The following is a 24,177-nucleotide window of genomic DNA, read 5'->3' as shown; positions in this document are numbered from 1 at the left end:
TTCCTTAACTCACCTCCTCCTTCCCGACACCTTTCCTCTTGCCCTCCTTCTTCTTCTCCTCCGTCTCCTTGTGTTTCTGCATGTACTCGGCGATAAGGTCAAGTTCCAGGTTGTCTTGTGGCTCCCATGTGTTATCCTCACTGGAAAGGTGAGTGCAGACAGAAGAACATCTCCTCACACTTTGTTTTTAGACAATCCATTGATCATTTGAGGGCATGATACAATGCTGCAATCTATGCTGTAGATTATTTGCATACACACACATATACAGTACAGGCCAAAAGTTTGAACACACCTTCTTATTCAATGCATTTCCTTTATTTTCATGACTATTTACATTATAGATTATCACTGAAGGCCTCACAACTATGAATGAACACATGTGGCATTATGTACTTAACAAAAACTGTGAAATAACTGAAAACATGTCTTATATTCTAGTTCTTCAAAGTAGCCCCCCTTTGCTTTTTTGATAGTGCTGCAAACCCTTGGTGTTCTCTCAATGAGCTTCATGAGGTAGTCACCTGAAATGGTTTCCACTTTACAGGTGGGCATTTTCAGGGTTACTTAGTGGACTTTCTTACCTTATTAATGGAGTTGGGACCATCAGTTGTGTTGTGCAGAAGTCAGGTTGATACACAGCCAACAGCCCTATTGGACAACTGTTACAATTCATATTATGGCAAGAACCAATCAGCTAAGTAAAGAGAAACGAGTGGCCATCATTACTTTAAGAAATGAAGGTCAGTCGGTCCGGAAAATTTGAATGTGTCCCCAAGTGCAGCCGCTAAAACCATCAAGCGCTACAACGAAACTGGCTCAGATGAGGACCGCCCCAGGAAAGGAAGACCAAGAGTCACCTCTGCTGCTGAGGATAAGTTCATCTGAGTCACCAGCCTCAGAAATCACAAGTTAACAGCAGCTCAGATTAGAGACCAGATGAATACCACACAGAGTTCTAGCAGCAGGCATAGCTCTAGAACAACTGTTAAGAGGAGACTGAATCAGGCCTTCATGGTCAAATAGTTGCTAGGAAAACACTGCTAAGGAGAAGAAGAGATTTGTTTGGGCCAAGAAACACAAGGAATGGACATTTGACCAGTGGAAATCTGTGCTTTGGTCTGATGAGTCCAAGTTTGAGATCTTTGGTTCCAACCGCTGTGTCTTTGTGTGACGGAGAAAAGGTGACTGGATGGGTTCTACATGCCTGGTTCCCATCGTGAAGCATGGAGGAGGAGGTGTGATGGTGTGGGGGTGCTTTGCTGGTGACACTGTTGGGGATTTATTCAAAATTGAAGGCATACTGAACCAGCATGGCTACCACAGCATCCTGCAGCGACATTCCATCCCATCCGGTTTGCGTTTAGTTGGACCATCATTTATTTTTCAACAGGACAATGACTCCTAACACACCTCCAGGCTGTGTAAGGGCTATTTGACCAAGAAGGAGAGTGATGGAGTGCTTTGCTTCCACAGTCACCGGACCTGAACCCAATCCAGATTGTTTGGGGAGAGCTGGACTGCAGAGTGAAGGAAAAGGGCCAACAAGTGCTGAGCATTCTGGGAACTCCTTCAAGACTGTTGGGAAACCATTTCAGGTGACTACCATTCAAGAGAATGCCAAGAGTGTGCAAAGCAGTAATCACAGTAAGGGGGGGGTACTTTGAGGAAACTAGACTATATATGACATGTTTTCAGTTATTTCACACTTTTCATAATTCCACATGTGTTCATTCACAGTTGTGATGCCTTCAGTGATAATCCACAATGTAAATAGTCATGAAAATAAAGGAAATGCATTGAGTTATATGATAATGATATATACACAGTATATCAGGACCAAGAACACCAAACATTAATATTCTAGACTCATACTTACTCTGAGAACCCCTTCCATTTCAGCAGAAACTCTACTCTTCCCTTCACCACTCTGCGGTCCAGAACCTCCTCCACCACATACTCCTCTTCTTCCTCTTCCTCCTCCTCCTTCTTGCCTTCCTTTCCTGCTCTGGTCGCCAGCTTGCCGTCTTCTGAAGGTGCCTTTACTAGACCCAATGATTGGGGGGGGGGGGGGGGACATGCAGAGATAAAGATACAAGGGTTAGAAGAACTAATGGGAGGTGTAAGTGAATTCTAGTTGACCGTGTTTTACTAGATTCAAATCTTCTGTTTGAATGGAGAAAATGCAAGGGCTGATGAGGGGACCAATCCATAGGACTCCAGAGTGTCAAGTATCTCCTGCATTCAGACTGGAAGAACTACTACAATGTAAGGCCCAAAAGTCATTAACTGGAAATACAAGCTACATGCACAGTAGCCTGGACCAACCACACTTCATTTAGCAGAACATCTCCAGATGTTCCTGTGTGAAAATGGAAAGTTCAGAAAGACATTTTGATGGTGCAACAAGGCAGGCCTGGCCGCTTCTTTAAGGGAATAACTGTAAAGATTCCCAAAGAATATGTTAACATTAGCCATCTTATATCTAACTGGGATGTTTTGGCAGTGATTGGAGCAGGATTGTTGAGGACGAAGTAAAGTTACACAGACTGATAAGCCATGGATGCAGAACATTGACATAGTGTGTGTGTGTGTGTGTGTGTGTGTGTGTGTGTGTGTCTGTCTGCTCTCTGTCAACATGTGTTTCTTCTATCAGGGTGAACAGTTCCTTCCTGAGACTATGTAGCAGAGCCAAAGTCGTTGCGTCCAGAGCTCAGCCCCGCCCACGACTATTCTGATTGGTTTAAAGAAAACAAACAAGCCAAAACATTTCTTCTACAGTAAAAGAACGAAGCAAAAAAATCCCAGTTAAAGCTGTTTTTAACTTTAATAAATGAAAACATCTTTCTAAGAGACAACAAGGAATCCTGTTAAATAATCCTGATTTCAATAGAAACCAAAGTAATTGGGATTCATATCTCTTTCCCTAACGTACGACACGGAAAAGCTTCAAATGATCACATTTCAGAAACATAAAAATCAGCAATTGTTTGTTTGTTTGAAGATATATTTCAGGCAACGCATTAAAGCTTGGTCTATTTGCTGGAATGTTCCAAGGTAACTGTTTGTAGCTAACGTTAGCAGATAAGCCCGTTGACAGTGTTGAGATATGAAAAGTTAAAAACAATGTACTTATGCTAAAGTATGCTGCAGTCGGGTTGAGAAGATTTGATTTAATTCAGTGGTGAATGCTCCATATCAAGCTGTTTAATTATCATCTGTTGTCTCAGTGACGAGTAGATCAGGACGGCCCTATTGTCCCCCCCCCCACTCTAAAGAAATGATTAGGTCAAGTCTGGCATCTCACATATAGAAAGAAACCTTTTGCTTCACACCAGGAAGTAACCTTCTGCCCCCCCCCGCTGTCTTAGACTATAAGACGATACAATGTTGATTAACTGTATTTTTGTGTCTCTTTTATGTAGTGTTAACTAGCATGTTAGTTAGCAGTAATTGGCCTGTGCCTATGTTAATGTTAACTAGCATGTTAGTTAGCAGTAATTAGCCTGTGTATGTTAATGTTAACTAGCATGTTAGTTAGCAGTAATTAGCCTGTGCCTATGTTAACTAACATTTTAGTTAGCAGTAATTAGCCTGTGTCTGTTAATGTTAACTAGCATGTTAGTTAGCAGTAATTAGCCTGTGCCTATGTTAATGTTAACTAGCATGTTAGTTAGCAGTAATTAGCCTGTGCCTATGTTAACTAACATTTTAGTTAGCAGTAATTAGCCTGTGTCTGTTAATGTTAACTAGCATGTTAGTTAGCAGTAATTAGCCTGTGCCTATGTTAATGTTAACTAGCATGTTAGTTAGCAGTAATTAGCCTGTACCTATGTTAATGTTAACTAGCATGTTTGTTTGCAGTAATTACTTACGGTTACAACTTTCAGACAGGTTGCTCACGTCACATTTACGTCGTCAGTTGGAGGCTGCGCAGTAACGCTCAGCATCACCGGAAAAGCGCTTCTAATAGACTTCACTGGTCTCCATGGAAACAACGGGACCTGTTGGTCCACTTCTTTAACTGTCTATGGTTTCACTCACTCACTTAAAACAACTACTAACTGGCTCTATTAGACTACAAGCTAGTGCTAGCTTGTAGGCTAATAGAGCCAGTTAGGTCAGTTGGGTCAGTGTTTTCTTTCTTTCATTCCAATTTCAGGTCTGTCAGTCACAGTGAAAACCGGGGACATTTCCGGGGACAGGTCACCAAAACCGGGGACTTTTCCCGGAAACCGGGGACGTCTGGTCACCCTCCACAAGGACTTTAGCTTGTGCTACACTAACTGCTAACGATGCTAATGGGCTAACGATGCTAACAGCCGTTGGTATCATAACTTTAACAAACTGTATGGATGTAAAACAATATTAACACACACACACACACACACACACACATATGTATGTTTTCCATATGTTTACATATGGAAATGAATGAATGTATGAATGTTTACCTTCTGTCTGGTTCAGTAAGTGCAGCTAATCAGCCCCGGTAAAGATAACTGATTCTCTTCATAATCACGGATAACGGTCGCCGAAGGCCCGCCCCTCTGCCCTCACATCGACAGCTGATTGGACGGGGCGTTAACAGCAACCAATAGAATTGAAGTAGGTCAACAGATTTTAAAACACTGTATTTTTACTGTAACACTGAACACATTCAAAATAAATTATTTAACGGTTACAAAAAACAACGGAAAAACTACAAAATAATATGTAATATAGAGTATACATAATTAAATCAACCTGACATGTGTGTAGTAATATCAATAACTGAACTTTTCTTTCATAAACATAATATTAATATTTAAAATCCTGAAAATGTAGAAAGTATATGTGTGTGTGTGTGTGTGTGTTAATATTGTGAGTACATTTATTGAGTTATTATTGTATGAAATTATGGTTTAAATTATGATAAATGTATATATTAACTCAATGTTCACATCACTCCAGTTTGGAGGTCTTAACACTTTTTTCCTGCCCCTCAAAGAATGTATTTCAAAATGCTACTGCATACACAGAACCACGGGGGGATGGAGTCCAGGTTGAAATATACACAAGTTATACTTTAAATATTAACAGATTATTAAAATGAAAAGTGGGCGTGTACAGGGAGGGATAAGAGGCTGATTCACATATGCACACTTGTAGGTAATATGTGATTTATAAACAGAATATTACATACAGATGTGCATGCACATGGTTTTATCGATCTGATTTATTTTTGGCTTTTGGGTGTACGTACACTTTCCGTAAGGATCCTACATGCAGTTTTATAAATAAAACCCCAGATTATATGGATTATGGTGGGTTTGGTGATAGTGCTCTATAAAAGTAGTGATTATTTACATGGAGTCTGGTGGAGAAATGCTGTTCTATACACGCTAAAAGTAGTGATTATTTACATGGAGTCTGGTGGAGATATGCTGCTCTATACACTAGAAGTAGTGATTCTTTAGATAGATAGATATTCATTGATCCCAAAAAAATGGGACATTACAGTGTTACAGCAGCACACAAAATATACATACATACAATATACATGAAATAATAATAATAATAATAATGACAAAATATAAGAATATAAGAACAAATATTTAAATATGTACAAGATGGGAAAAACAAAATCTGCAACTGTTTAAGTATGCTAAAATGTAAATGAACCAATCGTGCCGGTTGCCCTTATTGCAATATTGTGGTGTCTCAGAGTCTCATCTACCCCCCAGGGATGACGCGTTGAAGAGTTTTATTGCCTGTGGTAGGAATGATTTCCTGTAGCGGTCCGTGCTGCATTTAAACTGTCGGAGCCTCTTTGAGAAGGAGCTCCTCTGTAGGACCAGTGGGGGGTGGAGAGGGTGGTCAGGGTTATCCATGATAGATAACAGTTTGATCAGTGACCTCCTCTCCACCACAGCTTCAAAAGTGTCCTGTTTGCAGCCGATCACGGAGCCAGCCTTCCTGATCAGTTTGTTCAGTCTGTTTGTATCGCTGGCTCCGATGCTGCTGCCCCCCCCCCCCCCCCCCCCCAGCAGATGGCGGAGGACAACAGAGCGCTGGCCAGAACAGACTGGTAGAAGATCTCCAACATCCTGCTGCACACGTTGAAGGGATCTCAGCTTCCTCAGGAGATAGAGTCTGCTCATCCCCTTCTTGTAAACAGCAGTACTGTTGACCTTCCAGTTCAGCCTGCTGTCAATGTTGACACCCAGGTATCTGTACTCCTCCACCATCTCCACGTCACTTCCCAGGATGCAAAGGGGCTGCGGAGCCGTTCCCTTCCTCCTGAAGTCGATCACCATCTCTCTGGTCTTATCCACGTTCAGAAGCAGGTGATTCTTACCAGACCACTCCACAAAGTCACCCACCAGTGCCCTGTACTCTCCCTCCTGTCCATCCCTTATACACCCAACAACTGCAGAGTCATCAGAAAACTTCTGTAGGTGACATGACTCTGAGTTGTACTGGAAGTCTGTGGTGTACAAGGTGAACAGAAAAGGAGACAACACAGTCCCCTGTGGGGCCCCCGTGCCACTCACCATCAACTCAACATCAGACGGAACACGGTCCAGACCGACAAACTGTGGTCTGTCTGTCAGGTTGTCAGTGATCCAGGAGACTGTGGACGCACCGACACCCATCACCCGCAGCTTCTCACCAAGTAGCAGAGGCTGGATGGTGTTGAATGCACTGGAGAAATCAAAAATGTGATTCTCACCATCCAGGTGCAAATGAGCTCGCTGCAGAAGATAGATGACAGCGTCGTCCACTCCCAGACAAGGCTGGTAGGCAAACTGTAGAGGGTCCAGAGAAGAACTCACCTGCGGCCTCAGGTAGGCCAAGACCAGCCTCTCCCGCACCTTCATCACATGGAATGTGAGAGCCACTGGGCGGTAGTCCTTAAGGCCAGATGGAGTCGACTTCTTGGGGACCGGGACAAGGCAGGACGTCTTCCACCCTCTTCAGGCTCAGGCTCAGGTTGAAGAGGTGATGGAGAACACCAGACAGCTGACTGGCGCAGGTCTTCAGGACCCTGGGGCTGATGCCGTCCGGGCCAGCAGCCTTGCACTGGTGAAGCCTTTCCAGCTGTCTCTTCACCTGGCCAGGTGTGAATGTCCTCTCCCCCCATTGACACTTCAATGGGGGGAGAGGAAATGGGAGGAGGGCTGACTACAGGGGAGTGAGAAGGGAGGTGTGGGAACAAAAGAGGGGGGGGAGGAGGCAATGAGGGGGTGTAGGGGGTTGGTGGAGTGGTAGAGGAGGCAGTTCTACTGGGGATTGAAAACCAGGGCCTTCTGCTTGTAAAGCAGACGTGATAACTACTACACTATGAAACCTCTGTAAAAGGCACGACCTGTCTCACTCCTTTGACATATATCACTAGACAAACAACAAAGACAGTCCATAATACAGTAATATTTTTCATTCATGGGTACACTGCCAAGAATGAGAGACAAAACATATTTGAAGAACCTTTAAGAAAGTCCATTTTCCATTCATTTTTACAATTCTATGTATAACTATGCCCTAATTGACTGAGAAGAGAAGGCATTGCTGTGGGTTTTTATTCAATTGTTGTTCAACCCTTTTCAAACGGTAACAGGACATAGTTCTCATTTCAAACCATAAGCCTGATTCCACTGGGGATTGAACTCAGGACCTTCTGCGTGTAAAGCAGACGTGACAACTACTACACTATGGAACCTCCGACGTACTGTCATCTTTAACATAATCGGAACAATACAGTAAAAATAATGGCTGGAGGCGAGGTTCTGAAAAGACATGGGCTTATATTTTATTATTTGCATTGAATTCTTTCTAAAGACTTTTTAAATGACAATTGCCAGGTGGTACCAAATACATAGTTCTTACTTTAAAGCATAAGTCTGGTTCCACTGGGGATTGAACCCAGGACCTTCTGCGTGTAAAGCAGACATGGTAACTACTACACTATGGAACCTCTGTAATACTGTTATTTTTAACATAATCAGAACCATACTGTAAATAAAATGGATGGAGGTCAGGTTCTAAGAAGTGAAACCAATGCAAGAGCACTGAAGAAGTCTTTCAGATAGACAATATGTCTTTGGAGCATGTTTTTTTTGATTGTCGAGTATAGTTCACTCCAATTTTTAAGACTTTTCCAGGGACGCCTGCCAGGTGATAACAGGACATAGTTCTTACTTTAAACCTTAAATTTGGTTCCACTGGGGATTGGACCCAGGACCTTCTGCGTGTAAAGCAGATGTGATAACTACTACACTACGGAACCTCTGTGATCTGGCTTTTCTTTACATAACCTGCATATAAATGTGACCTGAACCATAGACTGTAGAATTAGCTGTACTGTAGCTCCGGTTCTGAAAAGTGAAAACAATGCAATGGTGAACGAAGTGAAGTGAGGTTTCTTTTCAGCACTGTAGCCAGTCTGACGGATGGTCACAGCTCTATTGAGCCAAGTATTCCCATAGCTCTTAGTAGTAACGACTTTATGAGATTCGTCAATGATAAAATTACAACTATTAGGAGCAAAATTCACCAAGACCTGCCTTTAACTGGCACTGACTTATCTCTAAAGTCAAGAACCTTAGAAACATCAGTAAAACCAGATACGTGTTTAGACTGCTTTGCTTCACTTGATCTTTATCAATTTAATTCAATTATTTCTTCATCTAAACCATCAACCTGCCTCTTAGATCCCATCCCGACTAGGCTACTTAAAGAAGTTTGACCATTAGTCAACACTTCTCTACTAGATATAACCAATCTGTCTTTATTAACAGGCTATGTACCACAGTACTTTAAAGTAGCTGTAATTAAACCTCTTCTGAAAAAGCCCAACCTTGATCCAGATGTTTTAGCCAACTATAGACCTATATCCAACCTTCCATTTCTCTCTAAGATTCTTGAGAAAGCAGTCGCCAAACAGCTGTGCGACTTTCTGCATAGCAACAGCTTATTTGAGGATTTTCAGTCAGGATTTAGAGTTAATCATAGCACAGAGACAGCACTTGTGAAAATTACTAATGACCTCCTAATTGCATCAGACACAGGACTTAACTCTGTTTTGGTGTTATTAGATCTTAGTGCTGCATTTGATACCATCGACCATCTTATCTTATTATAGAGATTGGAACACTTAATTGGCATTAAAGGAACTGCCCTAAGCTGGTTTAAGTCTTATTTATCAAATCGATCTCAATTTGTGGTCCAAGATTGTTGAGCTCAAACGGCTCACACATTGTGATTGCAGCCTTCACAGGAAGAAATAATTAGTCAGAAAGAAATAGCAACATTATAATTAGCCTGCCCTGCAGGGAAAGCACACCAGCTTACAAATTACCACATTGTCTAGCTAGCAAACTAGGTATTTACACTGTTTTCAAAGAGCACTTTTGCGGTTTGTTTTACTTCGGTTGCTAAGCAACCCAGGGGCGGTATCATGCAGTAAATACCTTTAACTGTCTATGGCAAATACAGATGTTTCATAAAAACAGTAAAAACATTCAGGGCTATAACATAACCTTATGTCTGCACTAAATAACCAAAACAGTGGCATTAAGATGGAATTTTTTAAGGTGTGTAAAGTCCTGACCATTCCCTGACCGTGAATTTAACCTGGGCCACAGCGGTGAGAGCGCTGAATCCTAACCACTTGACCATCAGGGAGTCACATGTATCAAGTTTATCTTTGGAGATGTGAGTTTCGTTTTCACTTACTGGAATGACACATATTGTTTTATGAGAGGAATGACTCCTGGCTAGAGCTTCAGAAGGCAGGACATGACAGATTACACATCTGTCACATAGTCAGTTTGTATTCTTAAATACCAAGTCTCTTGCTGTTCCTTGACTAGTTGGCCACCCCTGCTTTGCATCGCTCCACGTAAATAGAAAGCAATCTGTTATGCACCTTTGCATTGCACTAAAATGTCAAAATTTTGACCTGAATCCAAAATGACATTATTTGACACTCACATACATTGGTTTTCAGGTAGAAAATGTTGGTTAGGGGTTTAGTTACTGCTTGAAAAAATGAAAAGAATTGTTATTGAGATGGAGGCAGATGAAGTGTTTATGACCCATCAATGATGACAAAAGGATACATCCACTGTCGGGGTCTGATTTAAAGGAAATGGTCCTCTTTAAAAGTGTTGGGGTTCTAGCGTTAAACTAATGAGGAAGAATCTGACTAATCTAAATCAACCAAAAACAAGTCCAGGAACTTACTCTTTCAAATGTTACACCTGAATATGTCAAGTCCTGACCATTCCCTGACCGGGAATTGAACCCAGGCCACGGTGCTGAGATCGCTGAGATCCTAGCCACTAGACCAGGGGTCATCAACTATATTTGTCAGAGGGCCAGAATTTTGCCAGACAGTCTCCTTGGGGGCCGGACCCTTAAATAAAAAATCAAATTTTGGTATAACATTATGATTGATGTTTATTGTTAATACTTTTTCCATTTCACTACAAAACTGAAGGCCTTTATGAGTCAGGTTCCTATCACCTACACCACAGACAACCACCAGGGGTGAGAGATACTTTGCCTCAACTCAAATAAGTCAATTTTACTTATAGAGCACTTGAAAAACAAACACTGAGGAAGTGAAGGGTCTCTTAACGGAGGTAAAATGGCACTCTCAAAGGCTATGAAACGCAAAGTTGATATTGAAAACAGGTCCTTCAATGATGACTGGACTGAAAAGTACGCATTTATCATGCCAACCATCCGGAATGCCTCACCAGTATGCCTGATTTATATATATAATATTATATATATATATATAAATAAATAATTTGCAACGAAACGGTTGCTGTTGCGAAAGAATACAATCTGCGCTGTCACCACCACACTAAACATTCAAATTTTAAGATTTCACATCCTGAGCAGTCAGAGGCGCGCCAGAGGAAAAAATCGCCGCACTGAAATCTGCCTACTCCCACGCAAGTGGCGTCATGACTCGAACTTTAACTGATCAAGAGAGAGTAGTTTGATTTTGGGGGGTAGCCTAAATAGAGTCATGAATGGGGGGTGATTACTGAGAAGAGATTCAGTTGCTGCTGCTTTTAGTTGCTTTCGTAGTGTAGAATAGGCCTACATATTTTCTCTTTGATCCTCACAAGTTTGGAATCCAGTCGCGGGCCGGATCGATCGGCTCGGCGGGCCGCATTCGGCCCGCGGGCCGCCAGTTGATGATCACTGCACTAGACCATTAAGGAGTCACATCCACCAGATCTATTTTTGTAGATGTGATTTTCCTTTGTGTTTAATTTAGCATCTTTCTCATCTTTTCTCTCATTTCCTCTTTTTTCCTCCTTTTTCCTCTTCCTTTTCCTCTTTTTCCTTCTTCCCTACCTCTTCCCCTTTTTCGTCTTCTTCCCCCCCCCATGAGATTATTGCTCCCTAGCTTTGACGCAATGGATAACGTGTCTGACTACAGATCAGAAGATTATAGGTTTGACTCCTGGCTAGCTCGTAGTGCTCTTTAGCGACAAAATCCCTTCTTCGTCATTTCCAACTTTACCCCCCCCCCCCCCGGACAAACTCTACAAAGAAAATGTACATCTTTAAATAGCCAAATGATGAGTAATTATTGTTTCAAAATGTGTGTAAATTCATCTAAGCCACTAAGTGTCAGTCAACTACAGCAATAATCAAGCTCTTGTTGATGGTTTTCTGTTTTTGCTTGCTAATCATTTTTCCTTGAAAATAAATGTGTCCCTGAAGACAGAATCAGCCGTGCTAGATAAACCATCCATGAAATTTTCAATTCTTAGTCAACAATCAGGGAAAGCGGGAAAATATCAGTAGAGTTGATATTCAGAGTTCCCACTATGCTTTCACAATAACAAGGCCCTACTGCCACCAAGTGGCCGTGATTGTATAGTGGTTAGTACTCTATACTCTATGGTTAGTTAGTGTGTTGTGGCTGCAGCAACCCCGGTTCCAATTCGGGTCACGGCAAATTTGTAAAGCTAGTTCTCCATTATGCCTCCAAATTGTTCCATCCTCCGCTTCACTTTACATTGATAGAAACTGCAAAGCAGGGGGGGCCAACTAGTCAAGGAACAGCAAGAGACTTGGTATTTAAGAATACAAACTGACTATGTGACAGATGTGTAATCTGTCATGTCCTGCCTTCTGAAGCTCTAGCCAGGAGTCATTCTTTTGGAGGATTTGGCGATCTCACTGCCGCGGCCCGGGTTCAATTCCTGGTCAGGGAATGGTCAGTACTTTAAGGATTCAGGTGTAAGATTTGAAAGAATAAGTTTGTGGACTTGTTTTTGGTTGATTTAGATTAGTCAGATTCTTCCTCATTAGTTGATCGCTAGAACCCCAACACTTTTAAAGAGTACCGTTTCCTTTAAAGCAGACCCCCGACCGAGGATGTATCCTTTTGTCATCATTGAGGGGTCATAAACACTTCATCTGCCTCTATCTCAATAACAATTCTTTTCTTTTTTTCAAACAGTAACTTGTAATGGAAAATTACATTTAACCAATGATTTTCATATTAATTATTCATAATAAGATCTCAAATGTTCCTCAGAGTATATGACTTCTGTATCTGTCATCTGTGTGTTTCTCCTTGTAGGAGACAACTGGATTTGTTATGACTCCACACCATTTCCTTGAAGAATAGATGACGTGGAAACTGACAGAAACAGTTGTCTAAAGCTGTGTTTATCATAGTTGATCCTAGTTCGAGACCATAGCCTATCCAAGAGACAAGATGTCCTTTTTCAGCTAAGATAGAATGACCGGTCAAGAAACTTGAAACAAGGAGTGGCAGATTCAGAAAAATGTAAGAGCTCCAACTGTCTGCCTGAGGTCCACTTTCAGATTAAACCGTTTTCCAAACAAGGGATGTTTTTCTCCTCTGGGGGCACTAGATATAAAGAAGTGTATTACTGATTGTATTCACACAGAAATGTTGTGCATTGTGAGAGCTGTTCTTGTCATCTGATTGTTTTTCTTGAGAAAACAATTAAACCTTTTCACCGAATACGAAGACCTTTAATTCAGTTTGCAGCCTGTCTTTATTCTGTTTCAACAAGGTCTCTTCTCCAATCCAAAATTCCTCCTTCGCTGTAACAAGAAACTTCCACAGGAAACTTGGCGTTGTTGGCAGGATTTCAAGGAGGGATCAGATCGGGACTTGCTGGTGACTGATGAGGGCATGCATCCAGGGATCTGATGATCACCTGCCTCTAAACCTCGCCAAATATCTGTGAGAGACAGAGGGTCAGAAACCACGGAGAGCTCTGATGATTCAACTCTGAAATCCAAAAGACAAGGAAGCAATTTCAAACAATTTCAAAGTTAAAGTTTCAATTCTGTCGGATAAATGATTTAAATTGGACATTGAGTGAGACAAATATTGACTGTGTTTTAACTGAGGGATTCGGTGAAAGTTATCTTTTGTTTTGTACAAAACAGGAGAAAAGAGAAGCTAGTTTTTTTCCCAATTCTTCTGGTCACACTTGGCACTATTTCACAACTTTTGTCTGTAATTCTCTATTCTGTCGGGGCTTAACTCTATCTCCCCCACCTCTTCTTTTTTTTTCTTGTTATGTATGACAAGACGTATTATGCTTTTGGGTCGTCTGTCCATCTCTACATTAAAATCAGAAATATTTTCTGGATCCCTGAAGGGAAACTCTGGAAAAGAGTACTCCTTCGACCCTAAGGATTTCATTACAACTCTACAGTCCTCTGCTCTACCAACTGAGCTACCGAAGGGCAATAATGTAGATGAATGCACTTCCCATTCTTGTGAATGTGAAAACACAGGACCCCCTGGAGGGAATTTCTGAATCGTCAGGGGCTGTAGCTCACTGATAGAGCGCACTTCACAGTCTCAATGCCCAGATGTATTACAAGATTTGAAGTGAACATTGTATAGCACAGCGATGGTGGTATAGTGGTGAGCATAGCTGCCTTCCAAACAGTTGACCTGGGTTCGATTCCCAGCCATCGCAGTAGCTTTCTTTGAGTGATGTTACTTGCTTTATTTTACAAGAAGTCAGCAGAAAGGTTACTTGCTCAACCTGGTTTGATAAAACATTAGATCTCTTTGGGCTGCACGATAATGGCCAAAGAGATAATCACGATTATTTTTGATCAATATGGAGATTATCACAATTATTTGTTGATTTTCTACTTCAAAGTGTTGGAAAGGAAGGTTTCACCAGCGTAAAACCTCAGGTTAACAAGGAACAATCTCAGCAAAGTTATTGATGGATGATTCTAGTTACTTCACCAAGTTCAGGCCAAATGTCACAGCTGTAAGACATCACATTGGTTGCCTTCCAGCTATGGAATATATGTAAACGGCAGAGGTGGGATTTGAACCCACTCAATCTGACATCAAGTTGGAATAATTTATCATTAGAAGCATTTGATTTGCATTCCATACCAAAAATGTCAAGCTGAGCAAATGAGAAAGAAAACATAACAGTTACAAGAAAAATGAGGTTTATTAAAAACCATCATACCAAAATACACATGTAGGTGATCATGTATATTTGCACGTTCAAAGTTCTCCTAAATTCACCAAAAGTTAGCATTTGCATATTTAAACATGACATTTCAGAAAAGTAGTAATCCAAAAATCTGTAAAATTTCTCTGTGTTAATGTAAGTAATTAACTGGGGAAGTTTCCTGTTGATATGTGTTAGTTCATTAATTAGACCCTTTTCTCCTATAATGACCAGATGTTAATGTTATGTTATGTATAATCCAGATGTTCAAAGGCCGTTTTCTCTAAATGGGTTTTTCAGAGACTGAGCCAAAAATCTCCACTTCAGCAGCACTTCCATGCACCCAACTTCCCAGTTTCACTCCAATCTATATTATGAAGGTTATTACAGAGGGGGGTGTTCACATATCATTCAGAAACTGATTTATGGAACATTTCATGTCTAAAAACTTGTCAACAGGTGTTTTTGTGATTGATGCAGTGATGAAAGGAGATTTCCAAAATCCTGTCTGGAAAAACTCTAAAATGTCAACAAAATAAAAGAAGAATTTAGAACAATTTACAATTTTCAGATTTCTCTTCTGGAAATGTCTGTCTCTGTCTCTGTGTCTTTGTCTCTGTGTGTCTCTGGCTCTGTATGTCTCTTTGTGTCTGTCTCTGTGTGTCTCCGTGTGTCTCTGCAGGTCAACCCCTCCCAGCACAGCTGTGAACCTGCAGACACACCTGTCTGACCATATATGGACTTCTCTCTACAGGTAAAATAACAGATCTCAACTGAGCTCATTGAGAGCTTGTTGATAAAAGCCAAAAAAATAAGAAAAAAACACAAAATGTGGAAACACATGAAAAACATAAAAAATAGAATGACAACAATCAGCTGTCAGCAACAAACATGGAGACTAAATAAGACGAAGAGTTAAAACTCAGAATTTAACCCTTAAATGACTTCTGTTTATTTCACTTTACACAACTCAGCAGAGAATCCAGAAAACCAAGACCAAGACCAAAAAAACCCTAGTCCAGCGCAGAGCGGCTGAGTGAACGTGGTCTGGACTCTGTGGAGGAGGGTCATGCTTTCAGAGATGCTGTAGAAGGACAGAATACCTGCACTGGGATCCAGGTCCACTCCTACTCTGGAGGACTCAGGACCTGAGACGGGAGTTTGGACTTTGTTGTACTAAAATATATAACTGTTGTTGAAACAATATAACACCCAAGATTTGTCATTAAAACCAAATCTACATTCATCCAACCCCCCACTCTCCTTATATTCTTGTATGTGACTGCTACATAAACTCTCCCTCTCATCTCCACCTCCCAGTAACAACGTCCAGTCAGACTCTCTCTACTCAGGACCTGAGACCTATAATAAATATAAAAGAATTGGTGACTTCTTACTGTATGATACGTTGCTTTCCTGTTCCCATCAGATAATAACAGATATGTGAATACTGTGTTTGGATCCAGTGTGATTTCATTCAATTTTATTATATTTTATAACAATTTCCCTGTTATGTTTAATTTATCGATAATAACGACAGATTTCTGTTAACCAAAATGTTTTTGTAAACATCCATGCCATTCAAAACAGGGATAACTGAAACAGATGTACAACACACCGTGTTTACATGTGTATACACATATGTATTGCAAACAGACCTAAGTACTACCCCTACCCCTTGGTTTCAAGGGCCAAGGGGTATGGGTAAGATGGAGAAATGGGATTCAGCCTTACCCTCTGCAGGTAAAATAACAGATCTAAACCAAGCTCATTCAGAGCTTCTGGGGCTCCCCAAATGATTTTCTCAAACAAAACAAAATTTCATCACTTCTAAAACCTCAATACAAGCAAAAAACCTCAAACTAATTTACAAAAACCTTTAGAAAAGAAAAGAAATGTTGAAGAAAGTGTCAAAAAATTTAGATAAAAGCCACAAAAAAAAAGAAAACCAACACGGAACGTGGAAACACATGAAAACTAGAATGACAACAATCAGCTCTCAGCAGTAACCATGGAGACTTAATAAGACGAAGAGTTTAATTTAACCCTTAAATGACTTCTGTCTACTTCACTTTACACAACTCAGCAGAGGCTCCATACCAATCAAACCCTAGTCCAGCATAGAGGGGCTGAGTGAAAGTGGTCTGGACTCTGTGGAGGAGAGTCATGGTTTCAGAGACGCTGTAGAAGGACAGAATACCTGCTCTGTGATCCAGGTACACTCCTACTCTGGAGGACAAAGAACCTGGGACGGGAGTTTGGACATTGTCTGACCAAAATGCATAACTGTTGTTGTCACAATCTAAGGCCCAAGATTTGTCATTGAAACCAAATTCACATTCCTCCAACCCCCCCGCTCTGCTGATATTCTTGTATGTGACTGCTACATAAACTCCTCCCCCTCTCATCTCCACCTCCCAGTAACAACGTCCAGTCAGACTCTCTCTACTCAGGACCTGATTCTCTTCAAGGAATCTGTCTGGGTGACTAGAACAAGACTGTTCTTGTCTCATTAACGTTGCTTTCCTGTTCCCCTCAGATAATAACAGATATGTGTTTGCTGTGTTTGGATCCAGTGTGATTTCACGTGAATATTGTAAGAATCCAGCTCTGGTCTTGGGCTCTGGTTGTGGCAGTAAAACGTCCACTTCAGTCCCTGCCAGTGAGACGGTTGTCCCCTTCTCTCTCAGGACGTCCTGTAGTTTATATCTCTGAGCTCTGACACGGCCGCTGTCACGTCCTCAAAGCAGCTCAGAGGACGGATCTGGATGCTGGATGCTGATTGGCTGAGTGGTGCCAGTGAGGGGTAGTTGTGTAGAAACTGGTTGTGATCCTCTGTGTGTGAGAGCTTCTTCAGCTCAGCGTCTTTCCTCTTCAGCTCAGTGATCTCCTGCTCCAGCTTCTCCTGAAGCTCTCGGACTCGACTCACTTCCCTTTCCTGCTGGGATCTGACCTGTAGCTTCACATCAGAGCTTCTTTTCTCCAGGAGACGGATCAGCTCAATGAAGATCTTCTCGCTGTCCTCCACTGCTTCATCAGCAGAGAGATTGATGGCCTCCGCCTGCTGTTGAAGCAGCTTCACATCTTTCTCTCTGTCCTGGATTCTCTGCTGGATGTTGAGTCGACTCCCCTCGAGCTCTCTCTGCCTCTCAGCTCTCTCTGCTGCAGCTGAGACTGTGTCGTGGCCTTTATGTTCCTCCACAGAGCAGAGATAACAGATAAGCTGCTGATCAGTACGGCAGAACATCTTCATCACCTCATCGTGACAAGAGCAGACGTTCTCCTGGAGCTTCTTTGACGGCTCCACCAGCTTGTGTTTCTTAAAAGCTGGGGATTTAAAATGAAGCTGAAGATGTTTCTCACAATAAGAGATCAAACATTGCAAACAGGACTTGATGGCTTTGAGTTTCCTCCCGGTGCAGACATCACAGGCCACATCTTCAGCTCCAGCATAGCAGTGATCAGCAGGAGCAGCTTGGAGTCCAGTCTTCTTCAGCTCTTCCACTAAATCTGCTAACATGATGCTTTTCAGCAGGACAGGCCTCGGTGTGAACGTCTTCCTGCACTGAGGACAGGTGTAGCTGTACTCACCATCCTCTCCATCCCAGTGGCTTTTAATACAGTTCATGCAGTAGCTGTGTCCACAGGGAGTAGTCACCGGATCCTTCAGTAGATCCAGACAGATGGAACAAGAGAAGGTTTCCCGGTCCAGCTGAACCCCTCTCTGCGCCATCTCACCTCTCAGTGATGACTGACTCTGACTGTGACCTACAGTATGCGTGACTGTGTTATCAAGGGATCCAGGTCCAAGGTTCAGCTTTGCTGTCATTAAACAATACAGGGAGGGGTTTTCAAACATTGACTCATGCCAGGATGTGTACTGGCACCTTGACGTTGGACTTTGTTTCCTCATTTTAAATGACACCTCAGTTAAAACGTCCTCAACATTAGAAAACATGACATTTCTAGTTGTAAAATCCTTTTCTTCTCCTCAGGTTTTGTTGATGTCTCCGTATGTCTCTGACTCAATCTTAAATGTTCCTTTTCCTGGTTTAAAATCAACTAAAAAGTTGTCAAACTAAAATGTCATAAACCCTTAAATTGCTGTATAATAATCTCAAAATCCTAGAATGTGTGTACAAGGTGTCAGAGATAAATTCTCTGAACACAGGTGCATAACAAGATACCATTTAATGCCCTTTGTTATTTCCTCTGTAATCCACTGAGTTTAAAACCCAAAACTAACACTTCACCTTTCTACAACACATTATCTTATCCAGCAACACACAAGATAAAGTGAAACCTTTGACCATCACCCTGTAGAAACTCTCAGGAGTTTCAAATATGTCTTTACACAAAGAATCCGGTAAACATCAATAGCACAAAAACCTTAAGTGTAATTCTCACAAAGAAATAAATAGAAAACACAGGAGACAATACAAACAATAAAACAACAGATTCATTACGTAAAGAAATAAAGAGTTACATGTAATCATATGAAATCCCATTTGGTGTGAGGTCTCAGGGAAAAAGCTCTACAGTTTCTACAAGTTTAATACTTGTTGTTTGTTTAACAATCAAAGTGACTTGAGAAGAGTTTTTAGTTCTATCACAAAAAGGTTCAACATTAGGGAAGTGAGTTACCTAAAATGAATGCCATAAAGAAAACTGGAACATATTACCACTGCATTCAACACAAATTACAAGTGAGACCAGTTTAAAAAAGGAAGTTAAATCCTCACGGCTAATGCCTGCCATTAGAGCTTACTCAGGCGCGATCCACACCAATCCTGCTCCCACGCTTGTTATTGTCATTTTAGTGGGCTGACGATGGATTTCGCCATTTACAAAGTCTTGTTACCTTGTGACGTGATCAAAGTCAAAGTCTGCTTTATTGTCAATTTCTTCACATGTCAAAACTGTCAGGCATCCCCCGCTCTGATCCTGTTTGTTGTCTGTCTGTGCATCATTGTTCCTGTTGCTATGCAACCTGGGGAGGTGTGGCCTCCTTCACTCATCACCTGTTCCTGTTCAGCCTAATCACCATCACCTGTTCCTGCTCAGCCTAATCACCAGCACCCACCTGTGTCTCATCATCATCACCACCAGCTCTTATACCATGACCTGACATCCAGTCCCTGTCGGATCGTTAGTCTTCTCAGTATGTGTTTGGCGCCTCATCTGACTTTTGCCTGTCGTCGTTTTGTTCCGTGTCTGTCTTCGTGTTTGGTAACGTCTGTCTCTCTGTCTTCACCTCCAGTTCTCCTGCTACGGACCGTCAACACTCTTCACCCCCGGATTGTCTTCACTCACCTGCCGTCACAGCATTTCCCTCTGTTTCACCTTGGTTGGTCATCTGGTGCACGGATTAGTATCAATAAACTCTCATTGAACTTCTCCTTGTCTGCGTTTGGGTTATTCTGCCAGCCGGGTCTGACAAAAACATACAAAGAAATGATGTTTACGGTAAGCGTATTGTCTCATTTCCGGTGCTCCAATCTCACGGACAATATTTTTTTGCTCCAGCAAAATCTTACTCACCTCTGCTTTATTGCTTAGGTCTGGTGGCTGAGTGCCTGATTGTATTTAAACACTAGTTATACTCAAGCACTTATAGTTTCATTATTTTACAGCGACTCCCTCTGATCACACAGTTCACACTCCAGTTTAGCCATAAGCTATGGCTTATTTCTGTCCTTCTCCTGCTCTCTCCTGCTCTGTGTGTCAAATGTTTAGCTATTCCTCTGCCTCCTTTAGTGACAATGGTACATGTAATAAATGGAGTATATTCGCTGCTCTGGCGGCGAGGCTTAATGAGTTTGAGGCACGTCTCTGCACCATGGAATCAAACCATTTGCTTCCATAGGTAGCTGGTGCGGCGGGCATTCAGCTGTTCTGCTCCCCATCCCTGGAACTCATTACCACCTGCTGGAATTTAAAATGTTATATGTGTTTAAACATTGTGAGGGAGTTGCAATATAGATTATACATTTAAGCCAAAAGGCAAAAGCATTATTTCAATATAAAAGAAGACATGTTGGTCATGCATTAAGTTGTTTGCAATACTCCTTTTCTCTAAGATAAGGTGGTCTGGTAGATTCCATTATAATCCAGCCTCTCCTAAATGTGTCGGAAGTAATTGATTGTTAGGGACGCATCCTGAGTCTGGTTTCAGTCCCTCTTTAACAGCTCATTGATCTTTTGCTTTGCAAGTCCTGAACTGAGGGTCATAAACTTTCAGTCACATTCCAACTGAAAAGATAACGAATAAGCACACAAACACATCACTGTGACCTGGAGACCCCACCCTTAGTGGATAAATCTAGGGGTGTTAGAGCCAAAGTGCCAGACAAATTTGGGGGAGAGCTGGGTTAGTTTGACTCCATATTTGTCTCTAGAATATTCTACTTAATAAAAAGGATTCACACATCAACATCTGAGATTCTGACTACTAATTGACTGAACCCTGAGACCGGAGCAGGATTTAGCTCCAACAGTATTAAAAGCTAGATGTAAAAGTACACGTCGATGTATATGTCACACGGCGGCCACTTGGAGAGATACCTGCTGCTGTACAAGTTGCTGATCTTTAGCTCATTAGATGGTCAGTTAGCTCCATCTAGTGGACAGATAGTAGAACTCCATCACCTGATGGAGGACTTCTCTCACACCGAGTGGCTCTGGGAACAGGTTGGACTGGTTCTGACGTCTCTCTGACTCTGAAGTTATGAAGACGTCACGCCATCATCGGATCAAATGCACATCGACACCTGAAATTCATACGTTGTAGAATTATTCTATTAATGTCAAGAAGTAACACAGATGTAGAAGAAAGACATCCCTTTATACGTATATCCGGTGAGGGGAAATTCACATTGTTCACTCAGTTTGGAACATTTAATACACACTGGACAGTGAGGTATTGGCAGAGGTGGAAAATAATAAAATACATTACTTACGTTACTGTATTGAGCAGTTTTGTTGTGTAGTTTTCAAGTAGTTTTTAAAATGTACTTGATTTTAAGGTGAAGGCTTGTATTTTGCTACATTACAAATCCTATTGTTACTGAGTAAAAAGAAGTTAGACTAATGAAAACTGAAAGCTAGAAAAATAATAAATCCCACCGTCTATAACCACTACACAAGACCTGGGCTTTCTTTTTTGTGCCAACGTATGCAGCTTCTTCTTCTCTGGTTGCAAGGCGCAATTAAAAAGAAGTAGAAGAAGTGTAACGTGAGGGAGCGGTTGGACCCATGGATGTATTAAGAGAACGGTCTGACCCCTGTGGCGGCGAGCTGAGAACTGAATGGGAGACATTAACATGGACGGGAATCAGCTGTTATCCCTCAAAAACATCAGCTCATGGGAAAGAAAGAGAGGTCGATACAGAGCACCGAGGTTTTAACCAAACATGGACGCACAACATCGCCACAACACTACGCCATTTTCTGAAGGGGAGTTTCTAGTTACTTTTCAGGTTTTTTACCTTCTTATCCAATGAAAACCACGTATCTCCAGCTGTATGTTGATGTTAAATGTTTGTGGTAAACTGAAGTATGATGTCATAAGAGTGTCATAAAAAAGAATAAATCTGTAAAATAAGAAGAAAATAAATGTCAAAGTTCAACTCAGTTCAGTTTATTTAAGAAGACAGATCAAATTAATAAAACAAATGATTATACATGGGTTAAAAATCCCAGAATTAGTCCAAAGCTCGCAAACCTCCCCCTGAATACAATCAGCCGTTCTCATGGCACAGGGAACATTTCACGAGTAGAAGGAGAAATGGATTCAATACAATTTCAGCAAATTTTGGACGCTAACTCAATGCCATCAGTGAAAAAGCTGAAGTTAAAGAGAGGATGGCTTCTACAAACGGATAATGATCCTAAACACACCTCAAACTCCACTGTGGATTACATCAAGAAGAGTAAACTGAAGGTTTTGCCATGGCCTTCACAATCTCCTGACCTCAACATAATGTAAAATCTATGGATAGACCTTTAAAAGAGCAGTGCGTGACTGACCAGATCCAGGTACAGATCTCAAAGAACTGGAAGACTGTTGGAGAAAGAATGGGCGAAGATACCTCAAACAAGAATTAAAGACTCTTGGCTGGCTACAAGAAGGGGGAGGGGGGGGGGGTACATGGTATTAATTCTGCAGGGGGCCCCAAACTTTTGCAGACGTCATTTCTTTGTTTTCTGTTATTTTGAAAGTGTAAATGATGGAAATAAAATCCAACTTTTTGTGACGTATTATACGAATGTCTAATCTGTCATTTGAGGTTTTTTGGAGATTTTCCCATCTTTTCTTGGCTTCTTTATGCACATTAATACACATTTTTACCTGGGGTGTCCAAACCTTCAAACCCCACTGTAGTAATTGTTTATAGTTTTTTCTTGAAGCTGCACTTTCATAAGTCTCTTTGTAGTTTTGCTTATTTAAAGCTAATGTACTTGTTCAGACTATTTCGACTTCTCTTCAGTGTGTCTGCGCTGGTGAGATTTAAGGTTACTACTCTGAGAAAATGATTTCCCACATTGATCACACCGGTACGGTTTCTCTCCATTGTGTGCACGTCGGTGAGATTTAAGGCTACCAACTTGAGAAAATGCTCTACCACATATATCACAGCTGTACGGCTTCTCTCCGGTGTGAACACGTTGGTGAGATTTAAGACTACCGTTGTCAGAAAATGCTCTACCACATGTATCACAACAGTACGGCTTCTCTCCAGTGTGAATGCGTTGGTGTCGTTTAAGACTACAGCTCTGAGAGAACGTTTCCCCACATTCACACGAGTACGGCTTCTCTCCGGTGTGAATGCGCTGGTGAGATTTAAGACTACCGCTCTCAGAAAATGCTCTACCACATATATCACAACAGTACAGCTTCTCTCCGGTGTGAATGCGCTGGTGTTGTTTAAGACTAGAGCTCTGAGAGAACGTTTCCCCACATTCACACAAGTACGGCTTCTCTCCGGTGTGAACACGTTGGTGAGATTTAAGACTACCGCTCTCAGAAAATGCTCTACCACATATATCACAACAGTACGGCTTCTCTCCAGTGTGAATGCGCTGGTGTCGTTTAAGACTACAGCTCTGAGAGAACGTTTCCCCACATTCACACGAGTACGGCTTCTCTCCGGTGTGAGTGCGCTGGTGAGATTTAAGGTTACGGCTCTCAGAAAATGTTTTCCCACAATGTTCACAGCTGTACAGCTTCTCTCCGGTGTGAACGAGCTGGTGTCTTATAAAGTCATTATCAGTAAAGGCGTTACCACATAGATCACAGCTGTACGGCTTCTCTCCAGCGTGACTGTGTTGATGTAATTTTAGGGTACTCTTCAGTGTGAAAGCTGCCCCGCATTGATCACAGCTGTGTAGATTCTCTCCAGTGTGAACTCTCTGATGAATCTTTAAAGTTCCAGATGTTGTGAAGGATTTGTCACAGTGTTGACAGTGGTGACATTTTGGTCCCTTTCCTCTTCTCTGTTTCTATAGCAACAGACAAACCGAGAGAGAGAGTTAGTGAACAACCTTCTTAAACCCTGTTTTGCAGACGATATACAAATCTATTTGCCTGTAAAAATCAGTGATAAGGATACACTTCAGCCTTTGCTGAACTGCCTGAGGGATCTGAAATATGGTTGGATCAGAATTATCTCCGTCTCAATGAAAATAAGAC

The 24,177-nt window shown here is 41.6% G+C and overlaps 2 protein-coding genes and 4 non-coding genes across 6 annotated transcripts; 1 reads left to right on the top strand and 5 right to left on the bottom strand.

The window, feature by feature from the left end:
• Window positions 1-7,629: 7,629 nt before the first annotated feature.
• On the bottom strand, window positions 7,630-7,702 carry trnav-uac (transfer RNA valine (anticodon UAC)). The gene has a single exon. It is a non-coding gene; the product is annotated as a tRNA-Val (tRNA).
• A 182-nt stretch (window positions 7,703-7,884) lies between these two features.
• Window positions 7,885-7,957, bottom strand: trnav-uac (transfer RNA valine (anticodon UAC)). Its single transcript has one exon. It is a non-coding gene; the product is annotated as a tRNA-Val (tRNA).
• A 239-nt stretch (window positions 7,958-8,196) lies between these two features.
• Window positions 8,197-8,269, bottom strand: trnav-uac (transfer RNA valine (anticodon UAC)). Its single transcript has one exon. It is a non-coding gene; the product is annotated as a tRNA-Val (tRNA).
• Window positions 8,270-13,913: 5,644 nt separating this feature from the next.
• On the top strand, window positions 13,914-13,985 carry trnag-ucc (transfer RNA glycine (anticodon UCC)). The gene has a single exon. It is a non-coding gene; the product is annotated as a tRNA-Gly (tRNA).
• A 1,316-nt stretch (window positions 13,986-15,301) lies between these two features.
• Window positions 15,302-18,234, bottom strand: LOC116675447 (tripartite motif-containing protein 16-like). Its single transcript, XM_032507250.1, is given in 3 exon segments — window positions 15,302-15,421; window positions 16,533-17,191; window positions 17,194-18,234. Coding segments are annotated over 2 exon segments (1,668 nt in total). The 5' UTR covers window positions 18,220-18,234; the 3' UTR covers window positions 15,302-15,421; window positions 16,533-16,549.
• Window positions 18,235-22,196: 3,962 nt separating this feature from the next.
• Window positions 22,197-23,975, bottom strand: LOC116675448 (zinc finger protein 135; the record flags this gene model as incomplete). The annotated part of the gene is made up of 1 exon (XM_032507251.1): window positions 22,197-23,975. A coding segment is annotated over one exon (1,020 nt), but the record flags the coding sequence as incomplete, so codon positions are not given.
• Between the last annotated feature and the right edge of the window lie 202 nt (window positions 23,976-24,177).

Source organism: Etheostoma spectabile, unplaced genomic scaffold, assembly GCF_008692095.1.
Source record: "Etheostoma spectabile isolate EspeVRDwgs_2016 unplaced genomic scaffold, UIUC_Espe_1.0 scaffold00001883, whole genome shotgun sequence".
Taxonomy (NCBI): Eukaryota; Metazoa; Chordata; class Actinopteri; order Perciformes; family Percidae; genus Etheostoma; species Etheostoma spectabile.
Note: the sequence above shows the minus strand (reverse complement) of the source record. Positions and strands in the feature narration are given on the sequence as shown.